This window comes from Mastomys coucha, unplaced genomic scaffold (genome assembly GCF_008632895.1).
Source record: "Mastomys coucha isolate ucsf_1 unplaced genomic scaffold, UCSF_Mcou_1 pScaffold16, whole genome shotgun sequence".
Taxonomy (NCBI): Eukaryota; Metazoa; Chordata; class Mammalia; order Rodentia; family Muridae; genus Mastomys; species Mastomys coucha.
Window position 1 is genome coordinate 107,508,429 of NW_022196898.1, and position 15,269 is coordinate 107,523,697.

At 38.5% G+C, this 15,269-nt stretch overlaps 1 protein-coding gene across 2 annotated transcripts in view; it reads left to right on the forward strand.

Annotated features, from left to right (window-relative positions):
* The window catches only part of Wls (Wnt ligand secretion mediator), a 107,391-nt gene that overhangs the window by 88,047 nt on the left and 4,075 nt on the right, over nucleotides 1-15,269 (forward strand). Inside the window, exon 12 of one of the 2 annotated variants that reach the window (XM_031375998.1) lies at nucleotides 8,713-8,831. In XM_031375998.1, coding sequence (XP_031231858.1) covers nucleotides 8,713-8,822 — 110 coding nt within the window. In that variant the 3' untranslated portion in view covers nucleotides 8,823-8,831. Of the gene's footprint in view, nucleotides 1-8,712; nucleotides 10,486-15,269 lie in introns of those variants that run through there. The other variant, XM_031375999.1, reaches the window with a different exon arrangement.

A 15,269-nucleotide genomic window follows, 5' to 3' on the forward strand; every position in this document is an offset into this window, starting at 1 on the left:
CCTTCCATGGGTATTTTGTTCCCCCTTTTAAGAAGGAACAAAGTATCCACCCTTTGGTCTTCCTTCTTACTTTCAGGGATCATTTCTATAGTTCGTTATTCTGTTTTAAATCTATTTCTGTCCATGAGTCTTAGGTGAGTCAATTTACTCACTTCCCACCTTTCTAGAGGGCTTGATGCTAGGCATTCATTAGTTTCTGTTCCACAGCTAGTTAGTTCATGTGTTACAATATTTAACATAGTGGAACATGCAGCTTTTTAAACAGCCAATCTCCATAGTGGCATCATAATGGGACTGTACATTATAAAAAAGAACATTCATTTTATTTCATGGTCATCCTGCTGGACTTTAACAGAAACCACATGGTCTTTAGCTTGACTTGAATTTGAGGTGTTTTTGTTGTTTTTGTTTTTGTTTTTACCTTTCAAGAAAATAGCAAATAAAACAATTGCTTTGTTTCCTAGATGTAAAAAACTATGCTAACTGTGGGGGGAGGGGGGCAGCCCCAGCATAGTCTTCTTTTTGTTCTCTGTTCCCCTTGAGGCAGTGGAAAAGGAAGAGCTTTGGTGAAGGGTAAGACTTTGTCTTAAGAGACATTTAGGGTTGCTGTATAATAATAAAAAGTTTACTGATCTAAGTCTGAATTACTTTACCACTGTAGCTGACCTGCCTTCTTTGTTCATCTGAGGCCAGAAAGTGCAAGTCTCTGGCATTTAGCATCTTACCCTAAAACAACAGGAGATTAAGCAATATAGCCTTTGTTCTATCTCCACAGGAATTGCAGGGCTCTAACTTTCAGCCTGCTAGTTGAAGTCCCAGGAAGAAAAGAGAACACCTTGAAAAGTAGTTTTGGCTTTTATTACTAAATTCTAAAAAGTATCCTATGAAAATTCTCTTAGAAAAGGAGGATAGGGATGAGGGGAAAGAAGGATAAAGAGAGAGAGAGAGAGAGAGAGAGAGAGAGAGAGAGAAAGAGAGAGAGAGAGAGAGAGAGAGAGAGAGAGAGGATGAGTATCCTCCTCTCTGTGTCCTCAGCACTTATACATCTTTCAGAATACATGATCACATGCTAAAAAAAATTCATCAGAAGTTTAAATATAAATAAATCATAAATTGATTAAGAAGTTTACAACAGAGAATGTTTACATATATAGCCACTAGAAGTAATTATCTGGCTAAAGATTTATCATCTGTCACAGCTCCACAGGTTCATGGAGAGTTAAAAATCATAGCTAACTTACTGATGAAGTTTTATATAGATAAACTCAGTCAATATTTTATCTTCTGTCCTAACACCTATAATAAATCGAACGTTCTCTTTTTAAGACCTTTCGTTAATGGTTTTACAGCCTCTTGGAATGTGCTCTGAGTAGTAGAATCAATTAACTGGTGACACTTAAAGACTGGCAGAGTTCTCATTACAGTTTTGACTATAAGAAAGAACCTAATAGCAGTCCCACTATAAAAGAACTTAATAAATACTGATATAATTTTAGGAATTATTACAGGATCATCATTAAAAATTAAGTCATCTATTTGTCTATATATATAGCATCACTATAAGACAGTACAGTTCTGCAGAGATCTGCTCAAAAGGGTAGGCTAATACCTAGTGATTGTCATATATGTGAAGTAATAATAGCAAAAACATATTAATAGCAGGAACCTTTCCTAAAATGATTTTTTCATGGTCCTTGCCTATGGGAGCAAATTTGTTTTGGATTATTAATCCAAAACAGACTCATCTTAGGAGGATTACCTGCTAGTTATTACCTGCTGGTTATGATGGCCCCTGACAGCTAACACATTGCAGTTAATGAACACTGAACACATGAATTCTTCTGGATTTTGTTGACAAATCTGCTAATTCTCTGCACTCCTCTCCTCTATTTTAAACAAGCTCTTCAGCTTTCATACTGTCAGATTCTGTGACTCTTTCTTATGCTAGCACTGGGGTAATTCAGGGATAATGTTTGTCAGAGCACTACTGAGCGTGTGAGGCTCCAGAGCCATTACTAGCTATAGAGCCAGGCCACTCTCATCAGAACTTCTTACTTTGAACAGTGACTTAAAAATCTCACAGTTGAGAAATATTATGGTATTGTCCTCATCACATTTTTTGTGTGTGTGAGATAGATTGATTGATGTGTAATAGCACAGAAAGCTCAAATCCCAGTCTACAATAGTAGAATATATCCTCATATTCCTTTGTAAATATATGTTTGGAACATGCATGCCCTTTTTTAAAGAATATTTTTATTAGATATTTTCTTTATTTACATTGCAAATTTTATCCCTTCTGAAACCCCCCCCCCCATCCCATTCTCCCTCTCCCTGCTCACTAACCCATCCACTCCCACTTCCCTGTTCAGGCATTCCCCTACACTGAAGCATCAAGCTTTCACAAGACCAAGGGCCTCTCCTCTCATTGATGTCCCACAAGGCCATCCTCTGCTACATATGCAGCTGGAGCCATGGGTCCCTCTGTGTGTACTCTTTGGTTGATGATTTAGACCCTGGGAGCTCTGGGAGTACTGGTTGATTCATATTGTTGTTCCTCCTATGGGGCCCTACAGACCCCTCCAGCTCCTTGGGTTCTTTTTCTAGTTCCTCCATTGGGGACCTTGTGCTCAGTCCAATGAATGGCTGTGAGCATCCACTTCTGTATTTGTCAAGCAGAGCCTCTCAGGGTAACTGTATATGGGATATGCCACGGGCTGGCCAGTCTGGGCCTCCCTCAACCCATGGGGGAAACAGGGTCCTAGTCAGGTAGACAAGGCATTGGCGAACAAATGACAGACACAACACAAGGGAGTGTGGTATCTGAGTGCAATTATACAAAGTAAAATCAAGCTTATATAGTATACAGAAACAGGGCAAATAACAGAAGTCACATAGGCAGGTAGTGGTCACATCAAAGTCAGTAAGATCAAACAGCCAGGTGCAAAGCAGAGGAGCAGTGGTGTCCTTCCTGCTGGGCTATCTTGGCAGCCCCAAGATAAATTCTCAGGGTCTGTCTGAAGCAAGCAGCTGGAAGTCCTTGAGAATATCCTTGGCTATAACATAGATAATTAGTGACGGAAGCCCTACAACTTCTCTCTGGTTAGTAAAGCAATTCTGCCTTGTGTGGGAGAATAGTACCTAACTGCTATCTCTAACTTTTGAGACACCCTGTCTCATAAGACAGCTTCTTTGTAAAAATTCTAAGCTAATTACAGCTAGGAAATCAATTAGAATTATTGAAACACTGTGGAGGCCAGGAAATAATGTTTAATCTCAATTTTAGCTAATAATGAAATATTTCTTAGGATACTTTTATGCCTGAATAAAGAAAGCACACAGATCTCTCCACAGACTTTAGAAGAGACCAATCTGGAACACATCTGATCTAGGAGATTTCAGCAATTGACTACCTCTGGAGACTGACTCCTTTTGAAGCGCACACCTTAGGTCCGTGGTCAGGTTTTTAGGCCTGTCACATAGTCACAACCAAAGTAGATGAGTGCTGCCATGACAGGGATGGATCCCTAGGTGGGACAGACACTGGATAGCCTTTCCTTCAAGTTCTGCCCCAAACTTTGTCTCTGTATTTTCTACCATGGGTATTTTGATCCCCCTTCTATGAAGGACCGAATTATCCACACTGTGATCTTCCTTCTTCTTGAGCTTTATGTGGTCTGTGAATTATATCTTAGACATTCCAAGCTTCTGGGCTAATATCCACTTATCAGTGAGTACATACTGTGTGTGTTCTTTTGTGACTGGGTTACCTCACTCAGGATGATATTTTCTAGTTCCATCCATTTACCTAAGAACTTCATGAATTTATCATTTTTAATAGCTGAATAGTACTCCATTGTGTAAATGTACCACATTTTCTGTATCCATTCTTTTGTTGAAGGACATCTAGGTTCTTTCCAGCTTCTGGCTATTATAAATAAGGCTGCTAAGAACATCATGGAACATGTGTCCTTATTACATGTTGGAGCATCTTCTGGGTATATGTCCAGGAGTGGTATAGCTGGGTCCTCTGGTAGTACTATGTCCAGTTTCCTGAGGAACCACCAAACTGATTTCCAGAGTGGTTGCGCCAACTATGCATGCCCTTTTTGTTGTCACTATGACTTATGTGCCACTGTCATGTTCTGTCCAGATTTTAGAGATGCTAAATATCTTAATATTTCCTTGTAGAAAACTATCACAATTTCCCAAACAGCATATTAGAAATAATCTTAATAAGCAAATTTTGGGGGAACTTTATGCTAATCATAAATATAGAAGTCAAACAGTTCAACAGTTCTTTGCATATTGTGACTCCACAGTAGCTCTTAAGCCCTAGCAACTTGTACCCTCTATTATTCTGTGTGGCATCATGACCTCACTCAGTTGTAAAAGTATCTTTTCACATTGGGTTTTCTCCTTTTTCATATTTTTTTAATTTACATTATATCCCAATCACAATCCTCCTTCCTCCTCAATCCTCTCATTCTTGCCCTTACAAATCCATCCCCCCATTACCTACCCTTCTCTGAGGAGAAGGGGAACACACCCTTGAGTACCACCCTCTCTGGCTCACACAATCCTATCCCCCACTCTTCCACCAGACTCCCCTAGCTCCACTGGATGTTTGACTCTGAATCTCTGCATCTGCTTCTATCCACTGCTGGAAAAAAGCCTCTCTAGAGACAGTTATGCTAGGTTCCTGTCTGTAAGCATAGCAGAATATCATTAATAGTGTCAGGGGTTGGCTCTCTCTCATGGGATGGGTTTCAATTTGGACCAGCCATTAGTTGACTATTCCTTCACTCTTTGTTCCATCTTTATCCCTGTGAAGCTTGTTAGCAGAAAAAATTTTGAGTTGAAGATTTTGTAGATAAGTTGATATCCCATCCTGCCTGGCTGTAGGAGGTGCCCACTTCAGTCTCTATATCTCCCACTGGTAGGAATCTCAATTCGGGTTACCTCATAACCTCCCCCATCCCTGCCAATTTCCATTCTCACTTCCAGCCCTCTCCCACTCCCCAAACACCTGATTGCCATTCCCATACCCATCCTTACCCCCTCTCCCACCAAGTTCCCTCTCTCCATCCACCTCTGATGACTGTTTTCCCTTCTGAGTTGAATTCACACATCATCTTTTGTCTTGGGTCTGTGGATTGTAGCATGGTTTTGATGTACTTTATGTCTAATGTCCAATTATAAGTGATTACATACCACATATGTCTGTGTCTGTGTTACCTCACTTAGGATGATATTCTCAAGATCTATACATTTGCTTTCAAATTTCATGATGTCTTTGCTTTTTTTTAAAAAAACATTTTTATCAGCTATACATGTTTGCTTCTTTTTTTTTTTTTAAAGATTTATTTATTTATTATATGTAAGTACGCTGTAGCTGTCTTCAGATGCACCAGAAGAGGGCATCAGATCTCATTACAGATGGTTGTGAGCCACCATGTGGTTGCTGGGATTTGAACTCAGGACCTTCGGAAGAACAGTCAGTGTTCTTAACCGCTGAGCCATCTCTCCAGCCCGATGTCTTTGCTTTTAATAGTTGAATAGTAATCCATTGTGTAAATCTAACACATTTTCTTCTAATTACCTTCCCTCTTTTATCTTTATCTTTTTCTTTCCTTTTTAACCTCTCATCTTCCATCAGACCACATAGTAAGTCCTGTACATTCTGGAACTTTATGCAAGATCCCAAAGCTTCTTGGAAAGTTCTAATTTGAAATATTAAAGAAATAATGCAAATGAAGTCAGGAAGATATACTGTACTTTTAAATTCCCTCAATGTCTGAGTGACATTTATTCTTCACAGTCTTTCTGTTTCTTTTCTCTTTTTTTTTTTTTGGAGTGTCATTGTTAAGCTGGCTTAACATATAGATCTAGGCTCTATGAGCCCTGTTCCACCAAAGCTATCTTCACCCAGGAGGGATCCTGCGTTTCCAGTGAAGGGTTTATCCCTAAACTCCAGGAAAGAATGCCAGTGCCAGGATGTTAAACCTAGGAGCCAGGGTAGGCAAATATTGATGAATAATTGATGAGTATTACTACATATAAGATATCATGCTATATATTTGATTTATTTCCAAAAAAATTTAAAAACACTACTATTCATTATTGTGTTCACCATCATCATACCACCCAAAATCTAAGATAAACATAAAGCTAATAGTAATACTTTACATTAAATCAATTTAGATTTACAAATATAGTATTGTTTTGCCTATTCTGCTCTGAACCAGAAATTTCCTTATAAAGAATTATCACTTAAATTTGGCTACAAATGTCAATAGGAAAAAGGCTGGTATAGGACCAAAAAAAAAAAAAATACACAGTAAATGATAGAATCATTTAAGACTTTGTGGAGAAAGCCAAGTGTGGTGGTATACACCTTTAATCTCAGCACTCAGGAGACATAGGCAGACCATCTCTTACATCAAGGCAAGCCTGGTCTACAGAGCAAGTTCCAGAACTGTCAGCACTACACAGAGAAACCCTGATTTGAAAAGCTAGGTAGATAGATAGATGATAGATAGATAGATAGATAGATAGATAGATAGATAGATAGATAAATAGATAGATAAAAAGGAGAAGACTATGTGAAGAAAACACAAGCTTTGAAAACAGTCACAGATAGCTCAGGATCCTGGTTCCAGCACAAACTATATTTGACCTTGAGAAACAGTATAAGAACTCTGATAGTCACTCTTAAGCAATAGTATGTTATTTGGCCTTAATGATTATAAGGTTTTAATTATGGGTCCCTTTTAATATTAGAAGACCTGCCAGGCAGTGGTGGTGCACACCTTTAATCCCAACACTTGTGAGGCAGAGGCAGAGGCAGATGGATTTCTGAGTTTGAGGCCAGCCTGGTCTACAGAGTGAGTTACAGGACAGCCAGGGTTATACAGAGAAACCCTGTCTCGAAAAACAAACAAACAAACAAAGATATTAGAAGATCTTTGTTCTCACAAAGAATCTATGAAGCACTCAGAATGTCCACAGAAGTTTCCCTTCTTTTTATCAAAATGGCTATAATCACAAATACGATAAATGTTGCCAGTCTTAGCAGGCTGCATCCTATGGATGACTTTCTTGGCACCCAGAAGGCATTTTAGATCATTAGAACTGTGCATCACCACACCCCTGTCATGATACATCAGCGGTACACATCATCTGCCAGTATCCATGGAGATCAGCCAGGGACCAAAAGGCCATATTTTTTAAAAAAGAAAATCCTAATGTTGGACAATCTTAATCAAAGATGAGCTTATGTGGTAATAGCTAAAGAAAGAGGGTTGTTATATTTGGAAGGTCTCTTAATTCCTCATCTGCCCCCAATAATGTTTTCTGAGGGCTTCTTTCTGTGTTGAATGGGAAGAAACTTTGACTACCCACAAACCATGACCTCTAACTAACAGAAGGACAAAACTTTGGCAGAAGTAGGGGTTAATGGGGTTTAGAACCAAATAAAGGAATCTTTACTCCCCCTCTATTATTGATGTTTTCTAAATTCTATCCCCTAAGGGGAAAAAATTGTCCTGCAAAATGCAAGAATCATTGATTTTGCTTCACAGATTTTAATTCTCTGAGTCTTTAGCTGGCACATCAGGTAAATTACAGTATCCTCCCATCTTACAAGGAAATACAGAGCATGCTAAGCTTCCAAGAGTAAATACTGCAAATATACATAGACAACAGCTCCCTTGTCAGTGCTCTGATTTGTATGCTAAAAGCATATTATATATTAAAAGAAAACTAATATTCTAAAAGTCTCTCCACATTATTAGATGTGTATATTTATAGCTATTGTACATTGCATTCAACTTCATACTTGTTGGCCTCTAGAAACTATAAAATTGAAAAAAGAATGCTATGACCTAAGATCAAGAGTGTAGAGCTTAGTCCCTATTGCTGTGGTGTATATCTCATTAATTTCCTAGCTCATTCATATTAATAGTTGAATATTCACTAGCAGACTCTTATTTCATTCACCATTATTTTTTCCTGATAATTAAGGGAAGGCCATATTATTCCATTTTAGGTAAACAACTTTGTGTTCTAATGATCAATTCTAGAACTTGATATATGTTGAGTCCTGAGGAGCAGGAGAAGATTTGGTATACAATTTTGGTTCTTTGTTTCAGGAGAGTGCCCTATTATGTAGTTAGGGTAGGCAAGTCTTGTTTGTAAGAGACATAGTCATTGTACATGTTATCATTAGTAGCTACTATGTGCCTGTTCATCCCTGCACATATGCTCTAGGTATCTTTTACTGACTTACCCCACTGCATTGGCCTCAGATGCAGCTTGCAAGGTCACATTGCTATGCTATTATGTACCTGTTTCTCCATAGAGGTGGGATTGGTTCCCTTGCTTTTCTTCCAAGGTTTTTTCTACTTAGCTTGTATGATCATAGTTGACTGAACCTTTGCCTGCTCTTATGCAGATTAAATAAGATTGGATAGTAAGTATAATAGCATTAAGTACAAGGTAATCTTTCATTAAATGTTAATAATACTATGAATGATATCAGCAGTAATTTAACTCACATATCATGAATGACCTGTTTTTGTGTTAAAAGTGATTAATATATATATACATGACAAATTCTAAGCAAAAATGTTGAGAGAGACTATCAGGGTAGAATGTGAGAAGCTTCCCCTTCATTCTTGAACAAGTATAACGCTAAACACCTTGTTTCAGGTGACCTGGGTGTCCACAGCGGGGAAGAGCTGCAACTTACTACCACTATTACCCATGTAGATGGACCAACTGAGATCTACAAGTTGACCCGTAAAGAAGCACAGGAATAGGAGGCTATGGTATGGCACTGGGCTGGAATTGTCTCTCTATCCAGCCTCTTCCCCTGGAGTGGAGATCCTACTATACAGAGCTCAGTGAAAAGTGAATGCCTAGTGTTTCTTAGGTATAGTTTCTTAGAACAACAGATGGACATTTTTCAGATAACCTCCAATGGTGGCTGTTGCAAGACTTCTGCCACTGCTATATAGCACATGTTAACAAAAACTGATATGACACATTTTCTGTGATCATTGTTAATTAGTGACATAGCAGCATCTATCTGTAGCAGGTAGGTTAGTAACACTCAGATAGTGGGGTATACTCCTTTGGGTGGTTTGGGTCAATAGGGGCTATATTGAGTAGATTATGACATTTTTCTCCTTTAGATTCTGGGATATGTTTAAACATTCTTTGCAGTCCAACATTTGCTGATGTCATAGTCTTTTCATTCTCCTCCATGGGCATTTTTTTTTCTATTTATATCACCAAGTAGCAAACTGAGTTATTTAAGTTGTCAGCACAAATATGTCAACTTTTTAAAAAAATGGATTACTATAAAATAACAAAAGTTCATGAGAAATTTTAACTTACCAGAGGCATTTCAGCTTTGAAACCAAATCTGTGTATTTGATACTAATCTGTCTGTTGGATGTGGATTTTGAGAAATATTTGCTAAACTACCCAAATAGGTATTAAATGGCCATTGGGTCCTAAAAGCTTTTTTAACTTCTTGCTTAAAATGTGTTTTCTTTTGATAAGATGCTTCAAACAACTTCCAAAACTGTAAATCCAAACATTTGAATAAAAAAAATGTAAATATGTACCCCTTCCTGTCCCAACAGTTCTCAGGTATACAGATTCAAATCTGCTTGGATCTTGGAGTACCCAGGTGATGGCACAAATAGCTTGAGTATTTCTGGAGGTGAAGCAATACCCTCTGTATCAAGTACTAAGCCATTCTAGGCCAGCAAGGAATGTTCATATACATGAGGAATCAGATGCTTTAGACCCTCATACACAGCTCTCATTCCAATACCCTCTAATAGCCTATGATATTGTTTTTTGTTTGTTTGCTTTTTATTTTATTTGTGCTTTTTTTAATGCTAAAGAAGCCACATGGCATAGCAGATAAAATACTGATTCCTGAATTTTAAAAGCTGTTTTCTGTCATGCTCAAGTTGTGTGATCTTGTTCAAGCTATCTAACATAACTATTCCCCAGCCTAAAAGCTAGCATTCATAAAGTATAACTGTGTTCAGGGTTACAATGAAAAAATAATTAATGTACATGAAAATGCTTAATCAGTTATATATCCATGTAGATTAACTTTGCACTCTAAAAAAATTTCATGAGAGTCTCATATTTTAGGTAGTACTGATTGAATAAAAGTTTGTGGTATGTTCTGTTTAATTGACCTACCTGGAAAACCCCATCCTGTGTTTTTCCTAACTTTGGCCAGAACCATGGTAAACAGTGACAGAGAAAGCACTTAAGGGTTGGCTCTTGCCTTTATGCCTTTTTCTAAACTGGTGAATGTTAGATAGGTATGCAATCCATTGTACCCAACATCTACTTTACTGATCTGCTACCTGAGTATAAAGAATCAAGTGTAGTCTGTGCCTTTGTTTCTATTAGAACAAATAAACTTCAAGCACTATAGTTATCTTCCCCCTCTAGAAAATGGAGTGAGGTGTCTCTATTCTTTGAGATTGGATAATAGTCTGAGAGAGCATTAAAGAAATATTATTTTTCCCAGGGCCAAATGATAGAGAGTAAAGTATTAGAAAAGCCATAGTGGCTATGTAATTTATAGGAGGTTTGGGTAAAGTTAGGTGCCAAGACGAGATGGTATGTAGAAAGACACAAGATGAGCCTCCATGCCCTTGGAGCCAGAATAAATATGGTTTCAATGTCATAGTAAGAGTTACCAGTATGGCTCAAGCTTTATTCAAATAAGTGATATGGTTGGAATTACCTCTGAAGCAAGGAAAGGGTTGATGGATCCAGCAATGAGCTCATAGCCCAGAGCCAGTTAGCAGCAGAGGATGTGGAGAAAGGTGGATTATTTGGAGATAAAATAGAGCAGACAGGGTTTGAATGTTATGAATGTGAGCTTCATAAAGAGGCAGAGAGCAGAGTCCAATTTCAGACCCTTGCTGAGAAGTAGACTAGCAGGTCCCTGGCTCAAGTAAAAGATTCCTGAATGAAATGTCAATATGTCCATAAATAGAAGAAGCCAAGATTAGCTCAAAAAAGGACCTTCTTAGAATATTTTATGGTTCCCTGGAAAAGTTGCATTACCCCAGAAAGAATAGGCTTGGGGATTGCTCTAATAGGACTCAACTTCTGGAGCTCATGTTTACCCTGAGTTTCATTTACAAGTCTCTTTCATCAAATCTAGTGATAATATGTCCTAGTGCCAATCCAATTACATAGTGAGCCATGTCAAACAACATGACCTTGTGAATAGCACTCAGTCTGCAAAGGAAGGAGAGCACTTTGAACTGGGCAAACCTTTGGAAAACATCTAACATGATGGGAATGTGGAAGAATTCATATTTGTCTAGACTGAGTTTTGAGTATTACTTCCTGGAGGGAACAGACTTTACCATCAACAATTCTCATCAAGAATGAGAAGTATGCCTGGGCAGAGCATCAAAACATCAATAATGTGTAGCCAGGTATGGCCACATTCAATATGAGAGAAAAATGAGAAAGGTTAAGAAATAACATATGGTTTTCAAAGAAATCAAGAGCCAGAATGATACAAACAAGGCAGAAGCTTTATATAAGTAACTGGAGCATAATGAACGTAGTTTGGGGTATATGTGTCATTCATATGTATCAGGGGAAAAGTTGGACAGAGAAGCAGAGCAGAGTCAATGGATGGACATGCTAGTCAACAAGGAGAAAGACGGTTGTTCTGAGTGGAGCCAGAATAAAGGCAATTATTTTTGAAATCTGAGAAAGACATTAAGGAGAAAGATATTAAGGAAAGACAAGAATACAATGAAACATCACCCAAAGAATACCAGTGATTGGGATCTAGAAACAAACTGAGCACTTCACTCTGAAGGATTGAAAATACAATTTCATTGCACACAATAGAGAAATACCCAGTGGATAGTGGAAGACAAAATTGAGGTTCAAAGGAGAAAGTTTGCAACCCTGAGAGGACCACCAAGAAAGCCTAGCCAGCTCCAGTCTGTGAAAAGTATTTGTGAAAAGGCTCAAAAAGAGAAAAAACACAGGCCTCACAAGTGGCAGGGCAGCAGGGACAGGATCATTTCTACTTCCATCTACACCTAGGAGTGGCAGGCAGATCCACAGCCCTCTCTGCCCCTTCCCCACTTGCCTCCAGGGAGTGCTCTAACCCAGGGACTCAGGTGACATTGCTATTTTCTATTGGTGACTTTCTAAGGCAGGAGCAGCCAGGAGGCACAGGCCTCACAAATGGCAGGGCAACCAGGACAGGATCCTTCCTGCCTCCATCTACACCTAGGAGTGACTAGGGATCCACATCCCTCTCTGCCCCTTCCCTGCAAGTGGAGAGCCTATCCCCAAGGTGTGCTCTGACCCCAGGACTCAGGAGGGACAACTGATCCACAGCCATCTGCGCACAGGTTTTGTCAGAGGAGAGCTGATCTTGCAGAAGTGCTGACACAGGCTTACAGACCCACAGGGGGAGTAAGCTCCAGCCAGAGACAGCAAAAACATCTAACACCAGAGATTAACAGATGGCGAAAGGCAAATGCAAGAATCTTACCAACACAAACCAAGACTACTTGGCTTCATCAGAACCTAGTACTCCCACCTCAACAAGGCCTGGATCTAAAATCATATCTCACGATGGTGCTGGAGAAATTAAAGAAGTACATGAATGACTCCCTTAAAGAAATACAGGAGAACACAGGTAAAGAGGTACAAGCCCTTAAAGAGGAAACACAAAAATCCCTTAAAGAATTATAGGAAAGCACAACCAACAAGTGAAGGAATTGAACAAAACCATCCAGGACCTAAAAATGGAAGTAGAAACAGTTAAGAAATCACAGAGAGACAACTCTGGAGATAGAAATCCTAGGAAAGAAGTCAGAAACCATTGATGCAAGCATCACCAACAGAATACAAGAGATAGAAGAGAGAATCTCAGGTGCAGAAGATACCATAGAAAACATTGACACAACAGTCAAAGAAAACACAAAATGCAAAAAGTTCCTAACCCAAAACATCCAGGAAATCCAGGACACAATGAGAAGACCAAATCTAAGGATAATAGGTATAGAAGAGAGTGAAGAACTCCAACTTAAAGGGCCAGTAAATATCTTCAACAAAATTATAGAAGAAAACTTCTTTAACCTAAAGAAAGAGATGCCCATGAGCATATAAGAAGCCTATAGAACTCCAAATAAACTGGGCCAGAAAAGAAATTCCTCCTGCCACATAATAGTCAAAACACCAAATTCACAAAACAAAGAAAGAATATTAAAAGCAGTGAGGGGAAAAGGTCAAGTAACATATAAAGGCAGACCTATCAGAATTACACCAGACTTCTCACCAGAGACTATGAAAGCCAGAAGATCCTGGTTTGATGTCATACAGGCCCTAAGAGAAGACAAATGCCAGCCCAGGCTACTATACCCAGCAAAACTCTCAATTGCCATAGATGGAGAAACCAAAGTATTCCATGACAAAACCAAATTCACACAATATATTTCCACAAATCCAGCCCTTCAAAGGGTAATAAATGGAAAACTCCAACACAAGGAGGGGAACTACATCCCTGAAAAAGCAAAAAAAAAAAAAAATAGTCTTCCAACAAAACTAAAAGAAGATAGCCACATGAACAGAATTCCAGCTCTTACAACAGAAATAACAGGAAGCAACAATTACTTTTCCTTAATATCTATTAATATCAATGGACAGAATTCCCCAATAAAAAGACATAGACTATGAGACTGGGTAAGTAAACAGGGCCCAACATTTTGTTGCATATAGGAAACCCACCTCAGTGGCATAGACAGATACTATCTCAGAATAAAAGGCTGGAAAACAATTTTCCTAGCCAATGGTCCCAAGAAAATAGCTAAAGTAGCCATTCTAATATCGAATAAAATCAACTTTCACCCTGAAGTGACCAAAAAACATAAGGAGGGACACTTCATACTCATCAAAGGTATGATCTACCAAGATGAACTCTCAATTCTGAACCTCTATGCTCCAAATGCAAGGACATCTACATTCATAAAAGAAACTTTACTAAAGCTCAACACACACATTGCACTGCACACAATAATAGTGGGAGATTTCAACACCCCACTCTCTGTAATGGACAGATCATGGAAACAGAAACTAAACAAAGACACAGTGAGACTAACAGAAGTTATGAAACAGATGGATTTAACAGATATCTATAGAACTTTTTATCCTAAAACAAAAGGATATACCTTCTCAGCACGTCATGGTACCTTATCCAAAATTGGCCATATAATTGGTCACAAATCAGGCCTCAACAGATACAAGAAGACTGAAATAATTTCTTGCATCCAATCAGATCACCATGGACTAAGGCTGCTCCTCAAATACAACATAAACAATAGAAAGCCCACATACACATGGAAGCTTAACAACACTCTACTCAATGATCACTTGGTCAAGGAAGAAATAAAGAAAGAAATTAAAGACTTTCTAGAGTTTAATGAAAATGAAGCCACAACATACCCAAACTTATGGGACACAATGAAAGCGGTCCTAAGAGGAAAACTCATAGCTTTAAGTGCCTCCAAAAAGAAACTGGAGAGCACATACACCAGCAATTTGACAGCACACCTGAAGGCGCTAGAACAAAAAGAAGCAAATTCACCCAAGAGGAGTCAAAGGCAGGAAATTATCAAACTCAGGGCTGAACTCAACCAAATAGAAACAAAAAGAACTATGCAAATAATCAACCAAACCAGGAGCTGGTTGTTTCAGAAAATCAACAAAAAAGATAAACCCTTAGCCAGACTAACTAGAGGACACAGAGACAGTATCCTAATTAACAAAATCAGAAATGAAAAGGGAGACATAACAACAGATACTGAGGAAATACAAAAAATTATGAAATCCTACTACCAAAGCCTATACTCAACAAAACTGGAAAACTTGGATGAAATGGACAATTTTCTAGACAGATACCAGATATCAAAGTTAAGTCAAGATCAGATCAATTATCTAAACAGTCCCATATCTGCTCATGAAATAGAAACAGTCATTAATAGTCTCCCAACCAAAAAAAGCCCAGGACCAGATGGGTTTAGTGCAGAGTTTTATCAGCCCTTCAAAGAAGACCTAATACCAATACTCCTCAAACTATTCCACAAAATAGAAATGGAAGGTACTCTACCCAATTCCTTCTATGAAGCCAAAATTACTCTTATACCTAAACCACACAAAGACCTAATGAAGAAAGAAAACTTCAG